This window comes from Gallinula chloropus, assembly GCF_964237585.1.
Source record: "Gallinula chloropus genome assembly, chromosome: 29".
NCBI classification, from domain to species: Eukaryota; Metazoa; Chordata; class Aves; order Gruiformes; family Rallidae; genus Gallinula; species Gallinula chloropus.
Window position 1 is genome coordinate 1,341,208 of NC_140114.1, and position 23,653 is coordinate 1,364,860.

Below are 23,653 nucleotides of genomic sequence, written 5' to 3' on the forward strand. Positions count from 1 at the left end.
GATAATGGCAGGACAAGGGGCTGGAGTGAAGCTGGAGGAGGGAAGGGTGAGAGGAGAGATTGGGGGGAAGTTCTGTCCAGAGAGAGTGGTGAGGGGCTGGAAGGGGCTGCCCAGAGAGGGGATGGGTGCCCCATCCCTGGGGGTGTTCAGGGCCAGGTTGGCTGGGGCCCTGGGCAGCCTTGTGTAGCTCCAGGCCTGGAGGTTGGTGTCCCTGCCTGTGGCAGGGGGTTGGTTCTCTGTGACCCTTGGGGTCCCTCCCAACCCAGCCCAGCCTGGGATTCTATGATCAGAGAGTTCCAAACCCCCATTCCTCACAGACACTGTTTCCCTTTCGTTGGCTCAGCAACTGGAAGCTTTTTCTCTTTGCCACCTTCCAAATCTCATCCCTTTCTGGCTCCTCCTTTGCTTTCTGGAAGGAAATACCATCTCTTGTCCCAAAAACCCCTTGATTCCCCATCAGAAAGGCACCTGCACCTAGAAACACGCTGTATCTAGGGATGGCCTGGCAGGCAGAGCAGGACCAGGCCAGGAGTGTGTGCTTCAGGCAGGGTCCAAACTCCTTGACTCCTTACTGGGAACACTGGGATTGAAGTGATCAGTGGTTTGCTTGGCAACAGAACCATTCCCACTGACCTGAGTGGCTTTTCTCTTTCAGGAGGTGATGTGACAGCAAAGAACATCTGGCTGGCTGAGAACGTCCTGGAGATCCTGACAGAGCAAAGGTATGGCTGGTTGGGAGGTGCTGGCCAAGGCTGCTTCAGTCTGAGGAGAAGCAAGGGAGAGGGTGCTCCTGTCCTGCCTGGGAAGGGGGGTGGTTGCCCTGCTCCCCTCAGGAGAGGCAGCTTTTGGGCTGGTGGGGTTGGGTTGTGCCCTGACAGCCTGTGTGGTGATGGGTTTTCCTGCTCAGAACACCTTCTGCATTCCCTTACTGTGTCACCAAGGATATTTGCAAGCTGTGGCTTGAATCCCAAACCCTCAGAACCCTCTTGCAGCAGGCTGTGTCCTGAAATCCCACCCTTAGCAAACCTCCTGTGCAGGGTTTGAAGAGGGGGGACCACGTGTCACCTCAGCATTAAGCTCTGCCCCACCCTGTGCGGCCGTTCCCAAACCAGCAGCACCCAGCAGACACTCACCCCACCCTCTCCTCACCATGGGATGGCACCCCAATCTCTCAGCAGGGCTGAGAAGCACCCCTGGCTCCACAGCAGCAGCATCCCAGGAATATTTTCTTCCTGAGCCTCTGAGCTGTGGGGGAGGTGTTCCTCTTGGAGGAGGAGGACGCACTTAATTACCCAAAAAAACTTCCTGTGTTTAAACAGCTCCTGGTTCAGCTGCAACTTTAATTTCTTGTGGACAGGCCATCTGGGAAGTATTGTCCTGTGGGCTCAGCATTGTCCTTTGTTGGCACAAGAGCAGCTAATTGATGATAAGCAGAATTCCAAACTGAGTCCTTATTTTTAATACCCCGGCGCTGGCTGTAACCACAGCGGTTCCTCTGAAATCACTTCTTACTCTGCTTAACAATCAAGTTGTTAAAGCTTTTATTTGGCCAGGACAAACAATGCTGGGGAGTTTTTTTATTCCAGGAATGGCTCTGTTGGGTGTGTGTTGCTGTGAGTGCCATCTAGTGCCCCACTGTGCCCGGGAAGGAGGGACCCTCTGGGCTTGGCTGACCTTGGGTTCTTCGCTGTCTTTTGTTAATCCCAGACTGGGCTGGGCTGGGAGGGACCCCAAGGGTCCCAGAGCTCCAACCCACTGCCACAGGCAGGGACACCAACCTCCAGGCCTGGAGATACACAAGGTTGCCCAGGGCCCCAGCCAACCTGGCCTTGGACACCCCCAGGGACGGGGCACCCACCCCCTCTCTGGGCAGCCCCTTCCAGCCCCTCACCACTCTCTCTGCACAGAACTTCCCCCCAATCTCTCCTCTCCCCCTTCCCTCCTCCAGCTTCACCCCATCCCCCTTGTCCTGCCATTATCCACCCTTTAACAAGCTGATTCCCCTCCTGTTCCTGGGGTCCCTTCAGGGACTGGGGGGCTGCAGTGAGGTCCCCCCACAGCCTTCTCTTCTCCAGGCTGCCCCAGCCCAGCTCCCTCAGCCTCTCTCTGTAGGGGACACTCATTAAACTTGACTCTTCTGGTTTTCAACTGGATTTCAATCCCCATTGGCAATACTGTGAGAGGTGCTGGGCTTCCTGGGTCAGGAAGGACAGGGAGCTACTGGAGAGGGGACAGCAAAGGGCTGTGGAGATGCTGAGGAGACCAGAACACCTCTCTGGTGCAGAGATGCTGAGGGACTTGGGGCTGTTGAAGAGAAGACTGAGGGGGATCTTCTCAATGATGAACCCTTGAGGGGTGGGCTCAGGAGGATGGGTCAGTCTGTGTTCAGTAGTGCCCAGGGACAGGACAAGAGGCACAAACTGGAGCAGAGGAAGTTCCACTGAACCCTGAGGAGGAACTTCTTTGCTGGGAGGGTGGCAGAGCCCTGGGCCAGGCTGCCCAGAGAGGTCGGGGAGTCTCCATCCATCTCTGGAGACATTCCAGCCCCGTGATCCTGGATGCTCAAAGGGATCCTGCTCTGGATCACAGGGGGTTGGTCTGGGTGATCGAGCTGAGCTCTGTCACCCCAAGGAGTCTGTCAGAGGAGCAGCTGTGAGAGGAAAAGGCTCAGCCCCTCCTGAAGGTAATACTGGGGTGGCAGCAATTCCTACCATAGCAGAAACCCAGCAGGAGAGGAGAGCAGAGGTTTGGAACCGAGCCCAGGGGAGACCCCCCCAGCTCCTTGCTGGGATTTATGGGCTTTGATTAGGGATCAAGCCAGAGCTTTAATTAAAGCCACACGTGTGAAGGTGCCACGCTGAGCTCAGAGCTCAGTTTAATTAACACCAGCTAATGGCAACGCTGCTTCTCCAGCTCTGCCCATCTCACAGAGGAGGCAGCTCTGCCCATCTCACAGAGGAGGCAGCTCTGCTGTGGCTCAATGCTGGTCTGGGTTAGAAGGTTCGTTTAGCATCGTGCTGCTAATTAAGCATCGTGCTGCTAATTGCCACACGAGTCGGATGCTTCCTCGGAATGTTTTCTGTCGGATCGATGAGTCCTGTGGCTGGGGGTGGCTTTTAGCCCCCCCCTCACCAGCTTCAACAGTGTTTTCCTTTTCCACACAGCCCTCAGTGGGAAAGGGGGGAGCTGCTGACCCCCCCCAGCACCCCCCCACCCTGGGATCCCAGCCTTAATTATTCCAGCATCCTCCCTACTGGAACCTCAGCTCAGCACCCTGGGCTGCCAGGTCACAGCCCACCCACCTCATTAACCCTCTCTAGACCCTGGGAGAAGACTCTGGGAAGGGAAACACTTTGTCTCTCCACCCCAGGCTCTCTCCTCCACGATGGTTTAAGGCTGCAGGGTCGGTGTCTCTTCAGGTGGCCGTGGTGCTGCAGCTGCCGCACGCAGCGGTGACGCTTCCACAGGGCTCCTGATTTACAGCTCTCCAAGCCAGGGGATGCCACCAGCCATCAATCACTGAGCCAGCCCGGACCCTTCTTGGCATCTGCTGCAAATAACTGAGCTGACAAGGTCCCTTTTTAGAGACAGGGATTATTTATTGTCCAGCTTAGATAAGGGAGGCTGAGAACTCGGCACGCCCCGCAGACAGGCGCTGGGGACCGAGCGCCGCTCTCCCGGCGGTACCGGATCCCAGCCGTGCCCATGGTGGGGCTGTGATGTCTCTCCCACCACAGACCCTCTCTACACAGCCACATCTGCCCTCTCCCAAATCCCCCTGGGATTTAATCTCTGGTTTTCCCCCCAGATTTTGCCATTTGGTGCTTCCAGCTCCCTGGTAGTGATGTCTGCTCTTATCCTGCCCCACGCGCCGTTAGCCGGTCAAGCCAGGGTAGGGAACAGCTCCTCCTCTTCCCCCACTGCTGTGGGAGCTGCTGCTCAGCCTGGCACAGGGCTTGAGAGCTGCTGTGTCTCCTTAACAGCTTCCCAGTGTGACCTGCTGCTCCCAATCCCACCAGTTTCCCTGAATCAATCCACTTGGCACTGGTGGTCCAGCGTGAAAACCCCTCTCACGTGGGTGTGTGTGGAGAACATTCAGAGCCTGATCCCATGGGAAGGTCCTTTGTAGCTTCCCCTGGTGTGTTGTCTCTTGCTTGATGCTGCTCTGGCTATGGAGACCAGTAAAGAGGTTCCTGTGGTGGTCGGTGCTGGGATTAAGGTCAGATCTGTTTGTGGGGGTAGCTGCTCCCTCAGCTCAGATCCCTGGGGCAGTGGAAAATCCAGCTGGAGCTTCTCATGAGCACGTCTCCCACCCTGCCCAAGGGTAGACTTTGATGGGACAGTTCTGGGGGAGAAGAAGAGTTGAACCAAAGTGTATCAGGCACCAGTATGGAGCACTGGTCAGTGGCTGAACCTTCTGGAACAGCAGGCTGGAGTCCCTACCCTTGCACTTTGTGCTCCTCTGTCCTGAACAGAGCGTTTCTCTCTCTCCTGGCTGTTGTTCCCTCCTGCAGGTGCCTGAAGGTTGTTGTTTCTTCTCTCTCTGCAGGGAGTGGGTGCTGAAAAGCAGCCTCCTGATAGCCATGGCAGTGTACACCTACCTGAGGCTCATCGTGGACCATCACGGCACGTCCCAGCTCCAGAGCCTGCGGCAGAAGGAGGTGGAGTTCTGCATCTCCCTCCTCCGGGAGCGGGTGAGCACGACAGGGCAGGGCTGGGGAAAGGGGCCCTTCCTCTCTGGGGAGTCTGGCTCTGGATGTGGTGGTGTTGCCCCTGTTCCTCCTGCAGCTCCATGAGGGTTTGAAGCTGCTCTCTCTGCTTCTTGTGGTTTTCCTACTTATGGGAACATCAGCTTCTCCCCCAGGGAGGCAGCCAGCATCTCCTCCTGCTTACAGAGGACACAACAGCCCACTCCAGGCCACTCTTTGGTCTGTGCTGTGCTGGAGAAGCCACCTAAGCTACATGTAGACAGAAATCCTCACGTTTGGCAGCATAACCTGGTGGGAGGTGATGGCTCTGCAGCTCCTTTCCCTCTGGGTGGGAAGGACCAAGTGTCCCAAGTCCTAACTTCAGACACTGGCTGCAGCCCTGGGGAGAAAAATGTCAGATTTATGGGTTGATTGTTTGCTTTCTGAGAGAGAGAGAGAGAACATTTTAAAATAGCCTGGTTGACCTTCCTGCCTGTCACCCTGCCTCTCAGAACCTGAGAGCTTCAAAAGAGGGGGCAGCCTGCCAGGGGCAGGAGCGTAGATACTGTCCAAAGAGTGAATCATCTGGAACCAGCTGAAGGACTGATTGTTCCTCCCTTTCCCCTCCTGCCACTTCTCTTCCCCCTGCTCAGGTCCAGCTAAACTCCAAAGGAGACTCTCTTTTCCTTTCTCTTCTCCCCAGTTCATGGATTGTTTCATGATCGGCCGGGACCTCGTGAGGCTGCTGCAAAACGTTGCAAGGATCCCTGAGTTTGAGCAGCTCTGGAAGGACATCATCCACAACCCACAGGTCCTCAGTGCTCAGTTCACAGGTAGGCAGGGCCAAAGGGTCATCCAGCTCCATCCTGCTCAGGGAACAGCCTCTCCCAGGGCCCTGCTACCCACAGGCAAGCTCTTCCTGCCTTCTCCTTCCCTTGCTGCAGAGCTGCTGTGGTCCTCAGCCCATTCCAGGGAGGGCTGGAGGACAAATCCTGCCTGGCAGCTGCTTTTTCACCCCTTCCAGCCTAAGTTTCAGGACTGAGAGAGGCTCTCACAGCCTTGGGTGTCTAGGTTCCCTCCAGATATGGTCCCTTAGAGGTCATCACACAGAGTGTGCTCTAATTACACTGGGTAATATCACCTCCATCAGCTCCAAGGCTCGTGTGTGGCTGATTCCAAGCTCCTCTCATTGAAGAAATCACCTCCAAAGCAGCTTTTCTCTGGCTGCAGTGAGCTTAGGGGTGGGAGCAGGGCCTTGGAGCAGGCTCTGGCCCTCAGCTGTGGCTCTTGGCACCTTTTGCCTTTCCTTTTTCAACACTCTAGAGATCTTGTTGGTGTCTGGGCTTTAAACCAGCTGAAAAACCAGATGCTTCAGGCAGTTCTAATGTGAGAATGTGGCTGGGCCACAGCCAGAGTCATTAATTACATTGATTGTTCTGGAATTAATGCTTCTATAATTGGGGTTTTTTAAAAAAATTAAGCTGAGATAAAGTTGGAGTTGGATATAAAGTGTCCAAGTCCTTCAGACCCTCCCAAAAAAGAGCCTGATGAAGCTCTGTAGCTCTAAACTGAGAAGTCCAGGAGATGCAGCAACTGAGAGGGAAGTTCTTTCCAGAGAAACCCCAAATAATTCCCCCTGAAGCTGGTGTCTTTGCCTGCTGAGAGCCTGCAGGAGCTGCTCTGCAAGGGGGCTGTTCCCTCTGGTGGCTGCTGATCTGTGTGGGGTTTGTGTCACCCCTGCTGAATTCCTCACTCCTCCAACCAAGGCCAGAGCTCAGCAGCACCAGAGCACAAGGAAAAATCCCATGGAGGGTGGCTGCAGGTGCCAGGTCTGTCTGTCCATCCATCCATCCATCCATCCATCCATCCATCCATCCATCCATCCATCCATCCTTCCATCCCACCAGCAGCTCTTATCAAGCCAGGTGCTGCTGTAGCTCCCTCCCCATGATGTCCAGCTCCCTCCCCCCTTTCTCTGAGCTCTCCAGGAGCTGGTGGCCATTCTTCCTGCTTTGAAGTTTCCCTCCTCCAGCCACCCCATCCCTCAGGTAGGACCCCTGGGGTGACTTCCAGCCCATGTGAGAGTGTCCCTGACCTGGCCTTGAACACCCCCAGGGAGGGGGCACCCACCCCCTCTCTGGGCAGCCCCTTCCAGCCCCTCACCACTCTTTCCTTCCCACCCTCTGTTGGGTTTCAGTTACCCCTGATGGTTGTTGTTACATCTGGGTGCCTTTACTCCAGGGGGAGGGATTGGATGTGGGTGCTGGCACAGCCCCACGTGGGTGCTCTCTATGCCAAGCCCTGTTTCTTGGTACCCAGGCTGAGAGATGGGAGGTGGGGAACGTGCTCTCATGGTTACAGCTTAGGACTTGGTGTCTGGACTTTCTCATTCCTCCTCCAGATCATCTCCCTGCTCTACATCCTCTCTCCCTTTTTTTCTCCCCTGGTGCCATTAGTGAGCTCAGACAAAAGCTTCTTCCAGACAGGAGATGTTTTAGGAGACCTTTTCCCAGCCAAAATCCTGATCCTCTTCCACTGCCTGAAGCCCTGGGGAGATGGAGCTTCATAATGCTCTGACCTCAGCTCACTGAGGATGTCAGTAGATCCCTGCCAGGGTCCTGCTCACACCGTGCTGTCCGTGGGTCCCTGCTGTCCGTGGGTCCCTGTGATCCCAGACTGAGCTCTGTCTCTCCACAGGTGTCCTGCAGCTCCTCCAGTCCAGGACATCCCGCAAATTCCTGGCCTGTCGCCTCACTCCTGACATGGAAACCAAGCTGCTCTTCATGACCTCACGGGTAATTCCCTCCCTCCTCCTCCTCACCCCGGGGTGGGGAGGTTGCTGTGCCAGCACCAGGGAGGAGGATGCTCATCCTACATCCCTGCCTTGCCTGTGATGTGCTGGTCCCATTAGGGGGCACGGAGAGGGAGGGCAGAGCTTTACTGGGGAGAGATTTCTCACTGCACACACAGGGCCTGTGTGTGCACAGGGGCAGAGCAGATGGGAGGGGAAAGTTCTTCCCTGGCAGAGTTGTGGGGCTGTGGCACAGGCTGCCCAGGGAGGGGCTGAGTCCCCTTCCCTGGGGGTGTTTAACAGAGGGGAGATGAGGTGCTCAGGGAGCTGGTTCAGCTCAGGATGGGAACGGTTGGACCTGAGGAGCTTAAAGGGCTTTTCCAACCTGGGGATTCTGGGAGGGTCCTCCCAGGGACCTGCTGCCACCCAGCTCCCTGCCCACACCCCCCAGCCCTGGGCAAGGACTTGAGGAGCTTAAAGGGCTTTTCCAACCTGGGGATTCTGAGACCAGCCCTGCAGTGAGGACGCTGCCCAAAGGCCTTTTGTCCTTCCATGGTCTCTCTGAAGATGCTGCCAACGTGGGGATGGTGGGGATGGAGCCAGGCAGGAAGCAGAGCTCAATGAAACAGGCAGCTTAGAACATCACACTGTGGCTCTAGCAGCATTTCCCCAGCCCTGCAGCAAACCCCAGCTCCTTCCCTTCCCTTCCAGGTCCGGTTTGGGCAGCAGAAGCGGTACCAGGACTGGTTTCAGCGGCAGTACCTGTCCACCCCGGACAGCCAGTCCCTGCGCTGCGACCTCATCCGCTACATCTGCGGCGTGGTCCATCCCTCCAACGAGGTGCTCAGCTCCGACATCCTGCCCCGCTGGGCCATCATTGGCTGGCTGCTCACCACCTGCACGGTGAGGAGGTGCTGGGGATCCCTTCCCTTGCAGGGAAAGGGGGAACCTGCTGCTGCTGCTGGGAGCTGCTGGGGAGGGTGGGATTAGGTGTTTGCTGGCTGGGCTGAAGGAGAGAGTTGCCGAGTGATGCCAACATCAGCCTCTGTTTTGAGCTCTGGATTCAGGAGGGGAATCAGCTTGTTAAAGGGTGGATAATGGCAGGACAAGGGGATGGGGTGAAGCTGGAGGAGGGAAGGGGGAGAGGAGAGACTGGGGGGAAGTTCTGTGCAGAGAGAGTGGTGAGGGGCTGGAAGGGGCTGCCCAGAGAGGGGGTGGGTGCCCCATCCCTGGGGGTGTTCAAGGCCAGGTTGGCTGGGGCCCTGGGCAACCTTGTGTAGCTCCAGGCCTGGAGGTTGGTGTCCCTGCCTGTGGCAGGGGGTTGGAGCTCTGTGACTCTTGGGGTCCCTCCCAACCCAGCCCAGTCTAGGGTTCTATGATTCTAGTCCTGGCTCTGCTGCATGTTGGATCCTCTGGGATTTGCTTTCCCAGCTTAAACCTGACCTTATTCTTTCAGTTTGCCATGCCCTCTCTTTCTCCTTCATGCTTACAGCCCATCTTCAAGGTGTGGGGCCTCTCCTGCCCCATCAGGGTGCACAGCCAACAAGGCACCTCATTAACACCCTCATCAGCTTCCCCTCTCTCTGCCCAGGCTGTTGTCCCTTGTCCCTCCCACTGCCCTAGTCTCTGGCACTTCTCAAACAGAGCAGAAGCAGCTGAGGGAACAGCCCAAAGCCTGGCAGATCATCCTGAGGGATGTGTGGGGCCAAATTAAACCCAATTCAGGGGTGCAGCCAGGTTGAGCTTTGCAGAGCACATGGTTAGTATCTCCTTTTTGGGGCTGCTGCTCTTCCTGCTGGTGCTGCTGAGGGTTTCACCAGCTTTTTCCCATCCTCCTGGTTGGAAGAACATCTCCAGCCCCCATCCTCACAGCAGCAGGACCCAGCATGCAGAGAGGACAGAAGCTCAGTGCTTTATTCATCAGCCAATTTGTCTTTTTACTTCTTTTTTCCAGTCCAACGTTGCTGCTTCCAATGCCAAACTGGCCCTGTTCTATGACTGGCTCTTCTTCAACCCAGAGAAGGACAGCATCATGAATATAGGTACCCCTTGGGGAGCCTTGGAATGGGCAGGGGGCAGAGAAGGGGTTAACACCTTCCAGAGCTGGGAGAGTCAAGGGGATCTGGTGCAGGGAAACCCAGCAGATTATCTCCAAAGGGCATCAGTTCTCTCCCCTGCCCCAAACTCCTGGGATTCCCTGGCTTGCAGGAGAGCTGCTTTGACAGAGCCACTTTTAACTGCTGCTTTCCCATCTGTGATGGGGGTGAGCATCTTCCCTGAGGTCAGTGACAGGCCCTGGAGTGTCCCTTCCCATGGGCTGCCTGGCTGCAGGGCTGGCCCAGTGCACAGGGGAGCAGGGACTGGTACAGCAGGAGCATCCCTCAGGATTCTGGCTGTTTGAAGCTAAAGTGAGTGTGAATCAAAAGGAGGGAACCCCAGAGGGCTGGATCTGAGGGGATGGGGGGCACAGAGAGGGTGTGGGCATCTCTGGGGCTCTCTCAGCACAGGGCTCCATGCTGTCTCCTTCTAGAACCTGCCATTCTGGTGATGCATCACTCCATGAAGCCTCACCCAGCCATCACGGCCACGCTGCTGGATTTCATGTGCAGGGTAAGTCATCCCTCCCTCCCCAGGGAGTTCAGGGGCCTTGCAGAGAGCAAGGGCAGGGGAACAGCCACCCTCTCACCTGCTTACACCCTCTGGGGGCTTGTTTTAGCCTCCTACACTTCTCCCTGGCGCTGAGGAGTGGAACAGCACTGGGCTGGAAGGGGTTTCCCTCAGGGAACACACCCAGACCCTCCAGCCAGGCTCCCTGAGCACCCCCCATGGCTGGTGTGGTTGGTGTTTGTCCTTCCCCACCCACCCCTGGCTCTGCACAGTAACACAGGCTCAGGCAAGACAGATCCCTTCCCTCCTCAGGGAGTTTTGGGGCACAGACCCATCTCCCCTCCACCCCACAGGATGGGTGTTTCATTAATCCCTACACCCAGTGACGCTGGGGCAGCAAAACAGTGTCATCTCCTGCCCCAAAGCCCCCCAAACCCCCCAAACCAACATAAAAACCTGTTCCCATTTCTTTTCCCCCACCCCTCTACATTCCTCAGTGCTGGTCTGTTCTGCCCTGAGCCTCTGGATTGCGAAACAGCTGCAGAGTTGATCCTCTGGCAGCTCTTCCAGCCTCCCCTCACCTATTCTAAACAGAGGAGGGGTTTTTCCTCCCCCCCATCCCTGTCTGGTGGGCAGGCTGCTGTGGAGGCTCCACCAAATTATCCATCTCTGAAAGGCTTTGGTGAGTCCTTGAGGTTTCTGGCTAAATCCAGTGCTGTTCCTGGAGGTCAGAGTGCTGGATCCATGTGTCTGTGGTTACTGGGAATGCTGCTGCAGGAAGATGTGTGAGATTTCCCAACTCTGGGAAGAAATCCTTCCAAAACTGGCTTCTGAATCAGTCCCTTTAGTACCAAGTGAAACACTTGGCCCTGTGTCAGCTCCCAATTCACAGAGATTCTCACTGGGAGGGGGAAAGTGAGGCCCATCATCAGCCTTTCCCAGTCATCCTGGGGCAGGGAGCAGAGCTGCTCCTGCTCCTCCATCCTGGGACAACCAGTGCCAGGAGTTGCTGGTTCCAGTAACTCAGTCCCAGGGAGGGCTGTTGGTGTTTCTTGGAAGCAGGGTCTTTCTGCAGTGTGAGTTTGGGATTCCATCCCTTCCCTCCCTCACACTCTCTGTGTTCCCATCCCTGGGGCTGCTCCAATCCAAAAGCAGCTTCTGGCAGGGAAAACTAGGTAGAAGGTTCCTGGGATGACCCAGATTTTGGGGAGGAGTCCTCTTGCTCCATCTAGGAATGAAGGACTTTGTGTGGACAGAGCTGAGTGTTGCTTAGAGTGCCCTTTTCATACCTCCCCTCTGCCCATCCTGCTTGGAGCAAGGCCCTGGTGATCCCCAGGGCTTCTCAGAGCTGGTGAGGCAGCATCTGCATGGTTCTCTCATCCCTGGGAGATGCACCAGCTGGCTCTCTGGGGTAAAAAAGCCAAAAGTAGGGGCTGAGCCCCTTCCTATCTCCCCCCCATCCCTGAGATGCTGCATCCTGAAAGCTCTCCCACTTCCCATCTTGCTCCAGAGCAGCTGGAACGTGGAGCTTGAATCCAAGGTGACCCAAACACCCAAGGATTCATGGCACTAACGTGGTTGTTCTCCTGTTTTCAGATCATTCCCAACTTCTACCCTCCTCTGGAGGCTCACGTCAGGCAGGGGGTGTTCAACTCCCTCACCCACATCGTGGAGAAGCGAGTCCTCGCGTAAGACAGCCCTGGATTCCATCCCATGGATACAGCTGCCCTGCACCTGCTCTCCCTGGGGCTCACCAGCCTGGTTAAAAGGCCTTCCAGGCTCAGAGGGGGGATGTTTGTATTATGTATGAACCATGGGAGGAGCCACAGTTGTGTGTTTGGGGTGCTGAGGCTCACCCTGAGAGCTGGTCCTTTGAAGGAAGGGAATTTGGGGGGGTTAAAAAGGCTCCAGCCACCCCACTTGAGATGAACAGACACATCCCTGGCCACTCCCAGTCCCCAGGCTGAATGGAGCAGCCGTGTTCGTGGTGCTCCAGCCTGCAGACAGCTCTTCCATGAGCAGGGTTCCCCCCACAAGGATGTTAAGATCTCTTCTCCCCTTCCTTGTGGTGACACAGGTCAGAGGGAGGGAAGGAAGGTGGGACCTCCCCTACTGTGAGCTGAACCCCCCACGTTAAGGGAGGAGATCTCCTTGTGTGTCCACCAAGGTGCAGCTTCACAGGAGGGTGCCATGGGCTGGCTCTTTCTCATCCCTTCTCCCTTCTTCCAGACACCTGGCCCCTCTCTTTGACAACCCCAAGCTGGACAAAGAGCTCCGTGCCATGCTGAGGGAGAAATTCCCAGAGTTCTGCAGTTCTCCCTCCCCCCCCATCGAAGGTAGGGAGCAAGGGGGGGTGGAGGGAGGCTGGGGCAGGTCCTGCCTCCCTGGAGATGGGGCTTTCCCCAGCTCTCCTCCAGTGAGAGCAGCTGGTTGGAGGCTTGGACTGGGACTTGAGGAAGCAGAGAGCTCTGGGTGCTCCTGTTCCTGGGTGGTTGTGTTCTCCCTTCTGCTGAAGACACACACTTAACTGTTTCACTCTCTGTTCCTTAGGGACTACTTAGCCCTTCTCCTCTGGAGTCTAATTGATTAAGTTAATTAAATTAAACAGGGAGCAAGCATTTCTAACCTGTGTTTAGCAGGAGAGTGCTGCTGCTTTGCCAGATCTGCTCTTGTCTGGAAGCTGGTCTGGTTTTTCTCCTGCTACATCAGCCCTTCCAGCTGCTGGGACCCACCTGCCCCCCAAAACCCCCGTGCCTGGAGCTCCTCAGCTTCATGGAGCTGTTGCTCAGCTCCAGATCTTGGGCTCTGCTGTTGGCCCTGGGTGAGGGATGGAGTGTGGAGGATGCTGGGCAGCTCTACACCCCAATCTGACCACACTTGGCACCCAGTGGGGATGATTAAAGGGAGTTGCTGGGAGCACCCTTCCCTGGTGGGAGGTGTTCAGGGTCCATCACTTGCCCAGATTCCCTTTTCCCCTTTCCAAAGCCCTGGAATCTCGTTCCCAGAGCCTGTTAATTAGTGGAGGTGACTTAGGCAGAGCCTCGGCCGCGCGAGGAGCCCGTCCTAACCCCCCTCTCTGCTCTGCCCCCACTTTGCAGTCAAAATTGAGGAGCCTGTTTCCATGGAGATGGACAATCACATGTCAGAGAAGGATGACAGTTGCTATGACAATGCTGAGGCCGCCTTCAGTGATGATGAAGAAGATTTGAACAGCAAAGGTGAGGAGCAGAGCCTGGTGGGCTTCAGAGTTCTCACTGCCCTTCACCTCTGCTTTGTGAGCACCTTCCCTTCCTCATGGAGAATCCCAAACTGTAAGCACAATTCCCTCTGAGCTCCTTTCCCAAGAGCAGCAGGAATCAAGGCAGAGCCCTCCTCTTGAGATCCAGGTGTCTTTCTGCAAGAGAAGGCTGTTGAGGCTGATGTTCTCCTGCTTCTCCTGGTCCCCAACACCCAGGCTCAGTAGGTCAGGTACAGGTCTGTGCTCAGAGAGAAGAGGCTGTTGGGTTCCTCTCTTCACTTGGTTACTCCCTAGAGTGTAAGCCCTTCATGCTCAGTGTTTCCTCCACCCCTGTGTCCTCTCTAGATGTCTTGAGAAGCCTCAAGCCAGGTTGAGCCTCATGGTTGGGATCCTCTGTGGCAGATGCTGTGCTTGGGAACAGGGTGACTCTGCTCTCAGGCAGCTGCTAATGAGGCTCAGGCCATTAATTGATTAGTCATTACACTCCCTCCATCTCAAAGCTCTCAAAGCCATGGGGCTGACAAGCCTGCCCAAGGCCACAAATGCCCTCTGCTCGCTCTCTGGAGCTGGAGGCATCTCAAGATGCTCCTGGACTGGGTGGTAGGACTCTTGTGGGCTGCTGGAGGAGGGGCTGCAGGCCCAGGGTTGGGGAGAGGATGGGCCTTTGCACTGCAGCCCTGACTTCAGTAGTCCTGGTGGTGCCCTGCCAGCTGCTTTGAGAGGGACCCAGGCTCATAAACCACGTGCAGAGATGATCTCTGCAGAGAATCAGCCACCTTGTCCCATCCCTGAGCAGCAGCTTCTCTGTGAGCTCATCTCCCTTGGACCTGGTGCTTCAAGATGCTGCTGGAGTTCATTTTTGGTGGCCTGGAATGATGAGGGTGTGGAAAAGCAGTTGGGGTGTCTCAGTCCCTCAGTCCTGACCACAAGTGTTTGCTCCTGGGGTGGAGAGAGACTGGTGCTCTGGCTACATTGCTTGAGCATGTTGAAGGATGGACAGAGCACCCAGTTCAGAAACTGGACTGAATGGGAAGCACCGTCCTGGACACCCCCACCTTCTGCTGTGACCTGGATACATCTCTAAAGGGTGAAGAGAAGATCTGAGGCTGGACCATACACTGGTCCTGCACGTCCTTGGGGGTCCTTGGGCCCCCACACAACTCCTGCTGCTAGGACAGAGGTTGCCTCTGGTGCTTTTTAGATGGAAAACAGACTCTCCTCTTCCTTGTTGCAGGGAAGAAGAGGGAGTTCAGGTTTCATCCCATCAAAGAAACCATTGTGGAGGAGCCTGTTGATATCACCCCATTCCTGGACCAGCTGGATGAGTCACTGAAGGATAAAGTCCTGCAGCTGCAGAAGGGAAGGTTGGTATCATTTGACCCTGGTGATCCTGTTTCCTCTTCATCTCTTCAAGCCAACAACACACGAGACCTTTGAGTCCTGTTGGGCAGCACTGCTGGCTCCAGAGCCCTCCTCTGGATGAGATCTTGTGGCTTGTCTCCTTTTAACACAGAGAAAGCTCCTACTGAGCAGTTTCTGCAGGAAATATCCAGGTGGTTTTCCAAAGTTCTGGGTTAAAAGCCTTGTCATTTGTCCTTGGAGCTGGCCCAGACCAGGATACAACACCAATTCACTGGGGGAGCCTCTCAATCAGTGACAGGAAGGCAAAAAGCTCTTGAGTTTCATCCTCCTCCTCTGCTGGAGGAGGCTGTGTTGGCCTTCTGGGGCTGTGTTACTGCTTGAGAGACTCAGGACATCTCCACATGGGACATATTCCCTGCAGACAGAGGAGCTGGACTTCCCCAACTCCAGTCCTGATTTTCAATGTCCTTGGAATTTAATTCCATCTCAGGAAGGTTTAAAAACAGCTCTTGCTTTGCAGACCTTGGCCTAGCAGCCTGATGGAAGGTAATTTATGTCTTTAAGTGCATTTAATCTCAGGCTTTTAGGCATTTAATTTGTTTGTTTTGCTGCACACACAACCTCTAGTGCTTTTATAAGGTGCTGCAGCAGTGCAGGGTGTTCTTCCAGGGCTGTGTGCCCCCCTCTGTGCCTGGCACCAGTGCAAAAACAGAGCCACCCCCCCTCTTTTCCCCAACTCTGAGGTCTTGGAGGGGCTGCTCCTGAACAGAGCCAGCTCAGCACAAAGTCCCCTTGTCCCTGCTTTTGGTATCTTCCTTTATAACTTGGATTTCCTCTTGTTTTTCTGCTCCAGCGATACGGAAGCTCAGTGTGAGGTCATGCAGGAAATCGTGGATCAAGTCCTGGAGGTAACTGCAGGGATTGGGACCAACCTTCTTGTTTAACTGGAAAACCAGAGCTGGGCAGCTCCTGGTCTGCATGGTTCTGCTCTCAAACCCATCCCTGGAGAAGGGAGACACAGAAGCCTGAGGACACTTGAATCCTAAATGAGCCCCACACTCACTCCACAGCTCTCCTGATGGCTGTTAAACCCACACAGAGCTGGAAGGGTCTTTCAGGGGGGATACCCCTGCCCCTGCTCCATTTCCTTCTATCCCACCCTGAATATCCCCAGTAATCCCAGTTGGCTGGGACACTGGGTGAAGCACACTCAGGGTTTTGATGCCACGTGGCTGCTGTGGTGGTTTTTGGGGTGCTCCTTTGCTTTAGGCTCTCTGCAGAGGCTGCAGCAAACCCTGCCCAGCAGAAGAGCTGCAGATGTTCTCCAAGAGCCCAGCGTTGGAGGGGAGGTGACATCCCCCTGCCTCTAATCTGCTCCCCTTCAGAGTCAAGTGGCCTTTTAGTGCCTGAGAGCTGCCTGTGGGAAGAGGGGAAGAGGGTAAAATCCTCGTCACCTCAGTCCTCATTAGCCCTTTGCAGAGGGAGAGCTGAGCTCAGAGGATGACTAACCACTAGAGGACAAGTGGGCTGCAGTGATTGTGAAGTGCCTCAGAGCTGGACATCAATTAAAGCCTTGTCTTGCTGATGAGCTGCTCCCAGTGCTGTGATACAGCAGCAACACTCCTCCTCAGCAGCTCAGGGAGGTTGCTGTGTCCCTTCCAGCTGTACCTGTGCTGCTGGGGGGGGTGAGTTTGGCTTTTCCTCCCCTCCCTCATTCCTTCCTTTCCCTTTTCTAGGAGGACTTTGACTCAGAGCAGTTATCAGTGCTGGCATCCTGCCTCCAGGAGCTATTTAAGGCTCATTTCCGTGGTGAGGTTTTGCCAGAAGAAATCACAGAAGAGTAAGGGGTTTATTTTTCCTTTTCCTTTCTTTTTTTACCCCCCCATCTCATCCTTTAACACCAGGACTTGGGCTTTTCCCAGGCAAATAGTCACCTTTTTCCAAAGGCTGTGCTGGAGCCAGCAGCTTCTCCTGTAAAGGAATCCAGGGTTTGCAAGAGGTCAGAGTGGAGCTGGTCAATAGTTGGCACATCCAGGGCTTGAAAGGGACCCTTTTCCTTGGTCCTTGTGTCAGAGCTGAGTTGAGATCATGCCCTGGTGGCTTCTCACTCCCTGGCCCATGCATGTGGAGTCCTGAATACTCCAGCTGTCCTGGCTGTTCTCCCCCAAACCAGCACTGTGCACTCTGCCCCCAGGATTGTGATGGAACAGGGCTTGGAGTCTGAGCTGTTGGGTTCCCTTAGCAGGAGCATCCCTGTCTCCTCCTTAGAATCCCTGACTGGGCTGGGCTGGGAGGGACCCCAAGGGTCCCAGAGCTCCAACTCCCCTGCCACAGGCAGGGACACCAACCTCCAGGCCTGGAGCTACACAAGGTTGCCCAGGGCCCCAGCCAACCTGCCCTTGGACACCCCCAGGGATGGGGCACCCACCCCCTCTCTGGGCAGCCCCTTCCAGCCCCTCACCACTCTCTCTGCACAGAACTTCCCCCCAATCTCTCCTCTCCCCCTTCCCTCCTCCAGCTTCACCCCATCCCCCTTGTCCTGCCATTATCCACCCTTTAACAAGCTGATTCCCCTCCTGTTCCTCTGCTCCCTTCAGGGACTGGGGGGCTGCAGTGAGGTCCCCCCACAGCCTTCTCTTCTCCAGGCTGACCCAGCCCAGCTCCCTCAGCCTCTCTCTGTAGGGGAGCTGCTCCAGCCCTCTGAGCATCCTCCTGGTCCTTAGCCAGGGTTAATCCAGGATGGCCCCAGGGCCACAGTGAGCAAGATCCAGGGTGTTTTCCCAGAGGGTGTAGCACACTCAGCTCTGACTCTTGCATTTGTCCTGCAGGTCTCTGGAGGAGTCGGTGGGGAAGCCCCTCTACCTAATATTTAGGTAGGTCTGGTTTGGATGAGGCTTTTCTTGTCTACTTGATCACCTCCATGGGTGAAGCCTGTGGGTCTAATTCCTCCAGGCCCCTCCTTGCCCCAGGGCTGATCCCAGAATCAGAAGGGTTTCCTGCTTCAAGACTCCAGACAGGGAAATCTCAGCTCATTTGGGTCATTTATGGAACCCTGAGGAGCTGAATGTTCCTGGGTCCTGCCCCCCTTGTTGCTGTGCATCCTCCTCTTCCTCTGCAGCAGGGCTGGGAGATGCACCCCCTGTGTCTGATGCTGATACTGGGTGGCAAGGACCATCCAGAGCTGGGTTTCCCTGCGAGCATCCCATCCTCATCCTCAGCAGAGCAGCTTGTGTGTGGTACCCAGTGTAACAGTCACCCCCCTGTCCTGTGCTCCTCCAGGAACCTCTGCCAGATGCAGGAGGATAACAGTGGCTTCTCCCTGCTGCTGGATCTCCTGTCAGAGCTCTACCAGAAGCAACCCAAGATTGGCTACCACCTCCTCTACTACTTAAAAGCCAGGTAGGTCAGTGGTTGGGACACAAGGGGAAGTGTCTGAGCTTTGAGAGAGGGACAAGGGGCTCCTCTCACCCATCCCCATCTCCTTCTAGCAAAGCTGCAGCAGGGAAGATGAACCTGTATGAGTCCTTTGCCCAGGCCACGCAGCTGGGGGACCTGCACACCTGCCTGATGATGGACATGAAGGCCTGTCAGGAAGACGATGTACGGCTGCTCTGCTACCTCACCCCCTCCATCTACACAGAGGTGAGGCACCCACCAGGCACCAGGGAACCCCAGGTGGGGTGTGCAGGATCACAGGGGTGGGAAGGGACCTCCAGAGCCCATGGGGTCCAACCCCCTGCCAGAGCAGGGTCCCTGGGACAGGGCACACAGGTCGGTGTCCAGATGGGGCTGGAATCTCTCCAGAGAAGGAGACTCCACACCCCCTGGGCAGCCTGTCCCAGGGCTCCCTCACCTTCACTGGGGAAAAGGTCTTCCCCAGATTGGTGGGGAACTCCCTGTGCTCCAACTTGAGCCCATCGCCCCTTGTCCTGTCCCCACAGACACTGAGAAGGGGCTGCCCATGACCCCTGTGTCCCACCCTTCAGCTATTGATCCCCATTGATCAGATCCCCTCTCAGTCTCTCCTCTCCAGGCTGAACAGCCCCAGCTCCCTCAGCCTTTCCTCCCAGGGGAGATGCTCCAGGCCCTTCAGCATCTCTGTCCCTCCTCTGGACTCTCTCCAGGAGATCCCTGGCTGTTTGATCCCAGGGAGCCCAGACCTGGACACAACACTCCAGTGGGGCCTGAGCAGGGCAGAGCAGAGGGGGAGGATCCCCTCCTGTCACCTGCTGCCCACACTCCTCCTGATGCCCCCCAGAATGATGCATTCCCTTCACTCCCCAGCATGCTCATGGCTGGACCAGTTTCCTTCTGAGCCTCAAACTTGTTACCCTGCAGCAAAGAAGCCCCAAAACCTGGAGACAAAACCCCATGTCAGGCTGAGCACAGCACAGTGTCCACCCACCCCCATCCCAGCTTAGACTCAGGGTTGGGCTGGATGTGGAGCTTACAGCCCAGTTAAATCCTGGCTTGGACTGTGAGCTACTGACCTTGCTGTCCTGGAATCATCCCATGCACATGCTTGGCTCCCACCACCGTGTTGTCCACGCTCCCTGATGAGGTTTTTTTTCACCCCCTGCTGCTTTTCTCCTGGTGAAGGCTCCAAGCAGACGTGTCAAAGCTGAAGGAAGCTCAGGACACGTTCTGCTGCCTTGCCCCAACCCCTCTGGGCTTTAACACAATGTTTTACTGCTTTCAGCACTCAGTGCTGGGCTGTGGAGCCAGCTGGCCTGAGCAGGGAGCGTGTTTGGAACCAGGAGCCAAGCATCTGCACTGGAGAGGTCACACACAGCTCGCTCCCAATCGATGCAGCCCTGCCAGGGTCTTGGACAGAGCTGCTGGGGTGCTGTGGAGCTCTTGGGGAGACCGCGGAGCTCTTGGGGTGCTGTGGAGCTTTGGGGATGCAGTGGAGTTCTTGGGGTGCTGTGGAGCTCTCAGGGTGTCGTGGAGCTCTCAGGGTGTCGTGGAGCTCTCAGGGTGTCGTGGAGCTCTTGGGGAGACTGTGGAGCTCTGGGGGTGCCATGGAGCTCTGGGGATGCTGTGGAGCTCTTGGGGAGGCCATGGAGCTCTCACAGCCCTGTCCAAGCTCTGCAGCCTCTTCATTTGAAACCTTTGCAGGGCAGAAGCTGCTTCCAAGGAGCATCCAGCGATCGCTCAGCTTCGGGGAGCAGCGCTGGGGGGGCTGGAGGGAGGGAAGGGGGTGTCACAGTTCTGCGTGTACTTTCTCATTCCCTGGGAGGAATGAGAATTCCTTCCCTCCTCCTTTCTGGCTGGTTCAGCTGGAACATCTGCCTGATGCTGAGGCCATCCAGCCCCATTCCTCAAGAGCTTCAGTGGGGCTTGGGAGGGGAGAAGATCCTCCAGGAGAGCCGGCACCGTGCCACGCAGCAGCACCCTGCCTGCTCTGAGGGTGACATCCAGCAGCTGGATCCCATCCCCTGGTCCTTGGGGTGTAACAGCCACCCTCCCAAAAGGGACTTGTTGCCCCTGTGGGTGTTTTGCCCAGCTCAAGTCAGGCAGAATGTCCCCCAGAGCAGCGTGTCTGGACAGGCAGATCCGAACGGTGCAGCCAGTTTGCTGCAGCCAGTTTTCCTGCCCTTTTACCCTGTGTGTTAATTAATTGCTTTATTTAAAAAAAATAATAATACTATTTCCTTGCAGGGCTGTGTAACTCATGAGGCTCTGGAATGGGAAGCAGAGCTAGGGAGAAAAAAATAATAGGGGGAGTTTGAAACCTCCCTGGTCTGGCTGACTCCTGCCACCCACAGTCGGTGTGCGCAGCGTGGCTGGTGGCAGCTGCGTGTTGCAGATGTGCTGCTGCCTTTTGCAGCCCTTTGGAGCAGTGAGTGAAGCTGCTTTGCTCCAGAAAACAATCTCTCAACCCTCTCCTGCTTCTTTGACTGCTTTATTTTTCCCTGCTTGGCTCCTTCACGCCGTGGTGGTGGTGCTGGTCCAGCCCTCGGTGAGCTGCTGGAGCCGGCAGGGGCGATGCGGCACCGTGTGAGGAGTGATGGGGCTGTGTGTCTGAGCCTGGAGTGAGGGGAGAGGAGCTTTTCTCCCACCTCTCCCTCAGCTCCTGTCCTGATCCCTGCCTTCTTTGTGTCCTTTCCCAGTTCCCAGATGAGACCCTACGAAGCGGCGAGCTGCTCAACATGATCGTCGCCGTCATAGACTCCTTCCAGGTGAGGAGGGGACCAGTGGCTGCTGCTCTCATAGACCCCCAGACTGGGCTGGGTTGGGAGGGACCCCAAGGGTCCCAGAGCTCCAACCCCCCTGCCACAGGCAGGGACACCAACCTCCAGGCCTGGAGCTACACAAGGTTGCCCAGGGCCCCATCCAACCTGGCCTTGGACACCCCCAGGGATGGGGCACCCACCCCCTCTCTGGGCAGCCCCTTCCAGCCCCTCACCACTCTCTCTGGACAGAACTTCCCCCCAATCTCTCCTCTCCCCCTTCCCTCCTCCAGCTTCACTCCATCCCCCTTGTCCTGCCATTATCCACCCTTTAACAAGCTGATTCCCCTCCTGTTCCTCTGCTCCCTTCAGGGACTGGGGGGCTCCAGTGAGGTCCCCCCACAGCCTTCTCTTCTCCAGGCTGCCCCAGCCCAGCTCCCTCAGCCTCTCTCCATGGGGAGCTGCTCCAGCCCTCTGAGCATCCCCGTGGCTCCTCTGACCCCTCTCCAACATAATAATAATGAAGAATAACAACACCCCACTTGGCAGGGAGCTGCTTGGTGCTGCTGGGGAGCTGCAAAGCTCGTGGCAGGGGAAGGAGCAGCCTGCACCCCCCTGTGAGCTGAGCTGGAGCTCGGCTCTTCCCCGTCCCCGCGGGACGTCCGCAAGAGGCCAAGGAACGGAAGGCTGAGCCCTTGTTAAACCCTCCTGGAAGGGACCTTTTCCCCCTGGTCACGCTGAGTTGCCACGAGCAACCCAAAAATAGTCCCTGCTGAAGCTGGAGGCGGGGAGGTGGGCACCAGCAGGAATGCTGGCCTGCGTGTTTCTGCTGTCTGGGCTGGTCTGGAGCACGATCTGCTGATAACCCCTTAACTCCCCCTATTTATACTCCAGCCCTGGCCTGCTGTGCCTTTCCCAGCTGCTCAGGGGCTGGAACGCCTCGCCAGCAAGTTTTGTTTGGCAGGCTGGAGCCCCAAGTTGGGTACAGGAAAAGGTTGGAGTCACGATGCCCTGACCCCCTCCCCAGCTCAGCCCTGCTCTCTGCTCCTGGGCTCTGCCCTGTGCTGAAACCCAGAGGGGTTGTTTTTCCCAGCAGCAGCCCGGGGTGTTTCCTCTCCCCTCCCTTCTCCAATTCCTTCGTTCCTTCCTGTTATTCTTCATCTGTTTCCCTACGATGCTCTGGCTGTGGGGTCACCCCCACACCCCTGTACCCAGCTCACATGGGCTCTGCACCCCTCCAGCACCCAGTGCCTGAGCAGGCTGCATCCAGAAGGGAGGTAGATGGGAGCCAAAGCACTGAGCTGGGGTGGAGAAGGGGGGCTCCCCAGCTCCCATCTCCACTCCAGTGCAGCCCAGGAGGGTTCCCCATGCAGAAGGGGGCTCCCCAGCTCCCATCCCAGCTCTGGTGCAGCCCAGGAGGGTTCCCCATGCATCCCATCCCCCTGCCTCTGCTTCCACCCTCTCCCAGGGCTGAAGGGGGTGAGTCAAGGCAGGAAGCACCAGGGATCTGGGTAGTGTCAGCTCCCATCCTGCAGACCAGGGACGCTCCAGGGCCCCAAGCAGAGAGCACTGGGATTATCAGAGCTTTCCCAGCAGGCTGCTGAGCCAGCCCCACCACCAGCCCGTGCTGGTGCATCCCTCAGCAGAGCCTGGAGCACAAGGAGCAGGACCCCCAGTGCTTGTGTGGCCCCTGATCAGGGTGACACCATCCCGCAGCTCCCCCCCCCAGCCTGGGGGATCTGCTGTCTGTCCTCAGGGTGCTGCTTCCTCCCCCAGCCTGGGTGTTGATGTGTGAAACCATTAACCTCTTGTTACAGCTTCACTTCCTCTGGTCCCTCACAAACAGCTGCTGCTCCCTGGGGCTGCTGAACCAGCTCTGAGCCATGAGCCACCTGCAGCCCACGGGATGCCTGGGACTCCCTGCTCCTGTGGAGGTGGCTCCTGTGGACAGAGCAACGCTTTCCCTGCTTGGGAAACTGATTCCCAGCCTAAGAGGGCTTGTGCAGAGCCTGAGCACCCCTCTAACCCCCTGTTCTCTGCCCCTCCCCAGTTGCAGGAGCTGGTGTGCCACGTGATGATGGGGAACCTCGTCATGTTTCGGAAGGACTCGGTGCTGAACATCCTGAGTGAGTGCCACCCCCACAGGCAGGAGCCCACCTCAGGGAGGGGAGAGGGCTGAAAGCAGAGCTGCTCCCAGGAATCCCCCAAATCCCCAGCAAGGGAGAAAGCTGCACCCTTTGTGTGTGTGTGTCTCCCCCTTTTCCCACTGGGACTGTAACCTCTGTCAAGCTGCTCCAGGTTGGCAACTCTTCCTCTGGAGGAAGAGCCTGGCTGCTCACACAGCACCTGAGAGGCTCCTGGGCTGGCTGTGTTGTGCTGAGGGCTGGATTTCCTCATGGTGTTATTGCAGCTGCTTAAGGGATCGCTGTCCTAACCCTGCTTTGAGCAGCGTAATCCGGGCAGAGCCCTCTAATGGGTTTTACTGGGTTTTACTGGGCTTGAGAGCCCTGGCTCCCTGCAGCGCTGGGCAGAGCGTCATCCAGGGTGTGCTGCACATGCCCAGCCTGCCTGGGGCAGAGGAAATCAAAACTGAAATTGAAATACCCAGAAAGAGGAAGAAAAAGTCCCAAAATCTGCCCCCCAGAGCTCGGTGGCCTCTCCCTCCCTCCTTCTTTCCCTCCCTCCTTCCCTCCCTCCCTCTCCATGTGGTCCCTGTGTCCCCAGGGATGTGAACTGGTCCTGGGGTTGGTGCTGAGCTGCTCCCAGCAGCTGATGGGGCTCTGACCTCTTCTCC

The 23,653-nt window shown here is 56.7% G+C and overlaps 1 protein-coding gene across 1 annotated transcript in view; it reads left to right on the forward strand.

The window, feature by feature from the left end:
- The window catches only part of INTS3 (integrator complex subunit 3), a 43,563-nt gene that overhangs the window by 13,921 nt on the left and 5,989 nt on the right, over nucleotides 1-23,653 (forward strand). Inside the window, exons 6-23 of the mRNA XM_084276936.1 lie at nucleotides 656-722; nucleotides 4,550-4,694; nucleotides 5,392-5,521; nucleotides 7,386-7,483; nucleotides 8,191-8,382; nucleotides 9,434-9,521; nucleotides 10,010-10,089; nucleotides 11,683-11,774; nucleotides 12,316-12,422; nucleotides 13,185-13,304; nucleotides 14,559-14,688; nucleotides 15,540-15,594; nucleotides 16,423-16,526; nucleotides 17,515-17,559; nucleotides 17,966-18,085; nucleotides 18,175-18,328; nucleotides 20,800-20,868; nucleotides 22,910-22,985. Of these exons, the coding sequence (XP_084133062.1) occupies nucleotides 656-722; nucleotides 4,550-4,694; nucleotides 5,392-5,521; nucleotides 7,386-7,483; nucleotides 8,191-8,382; nucleotides 9,434-9,521; nucleotides 10,010-10,089; nucleotides 11,683-11,774; nucleotides 12,316-12,422; nucleotides 13,185-13,304; nucleotides 14,559-14,688; nucleotides 15,540-15,594; nucleotides 16,423-16,526; nucleotides 17,515-17,559; nucleotides 17,966-18,085; nucleotides 18,175-18,328; nucleotides 20,800-20,868; nucleotides 22,910-22,985 (1,872 nt within the window). The remainder of the gene's footprint in view (nucleotides 1-655; nucleotides 723-4,549; nucleotides 4,695-5,391; nucleotides 5,522-7,385; nucleotides 7,484-8,190; nucleotides 8,383-9,433; nucleotides 9,522-10,009; nucleotides 10,090-11,682; nucleotides 11,775-12,315; nucleotides 12,423-13,184; nucleotides 13,305-14,558; nucleotides 14,689-15,539; nucleotides 15,595-16,422; nucleotides 16,527-17,514; nucleotides 17,560-17,965; nucleotides 18,086-18,174; nucleotides 18,329-20,799; nucleotides 20,869-22,909; nucleotides 22,986-23,653) is intronic.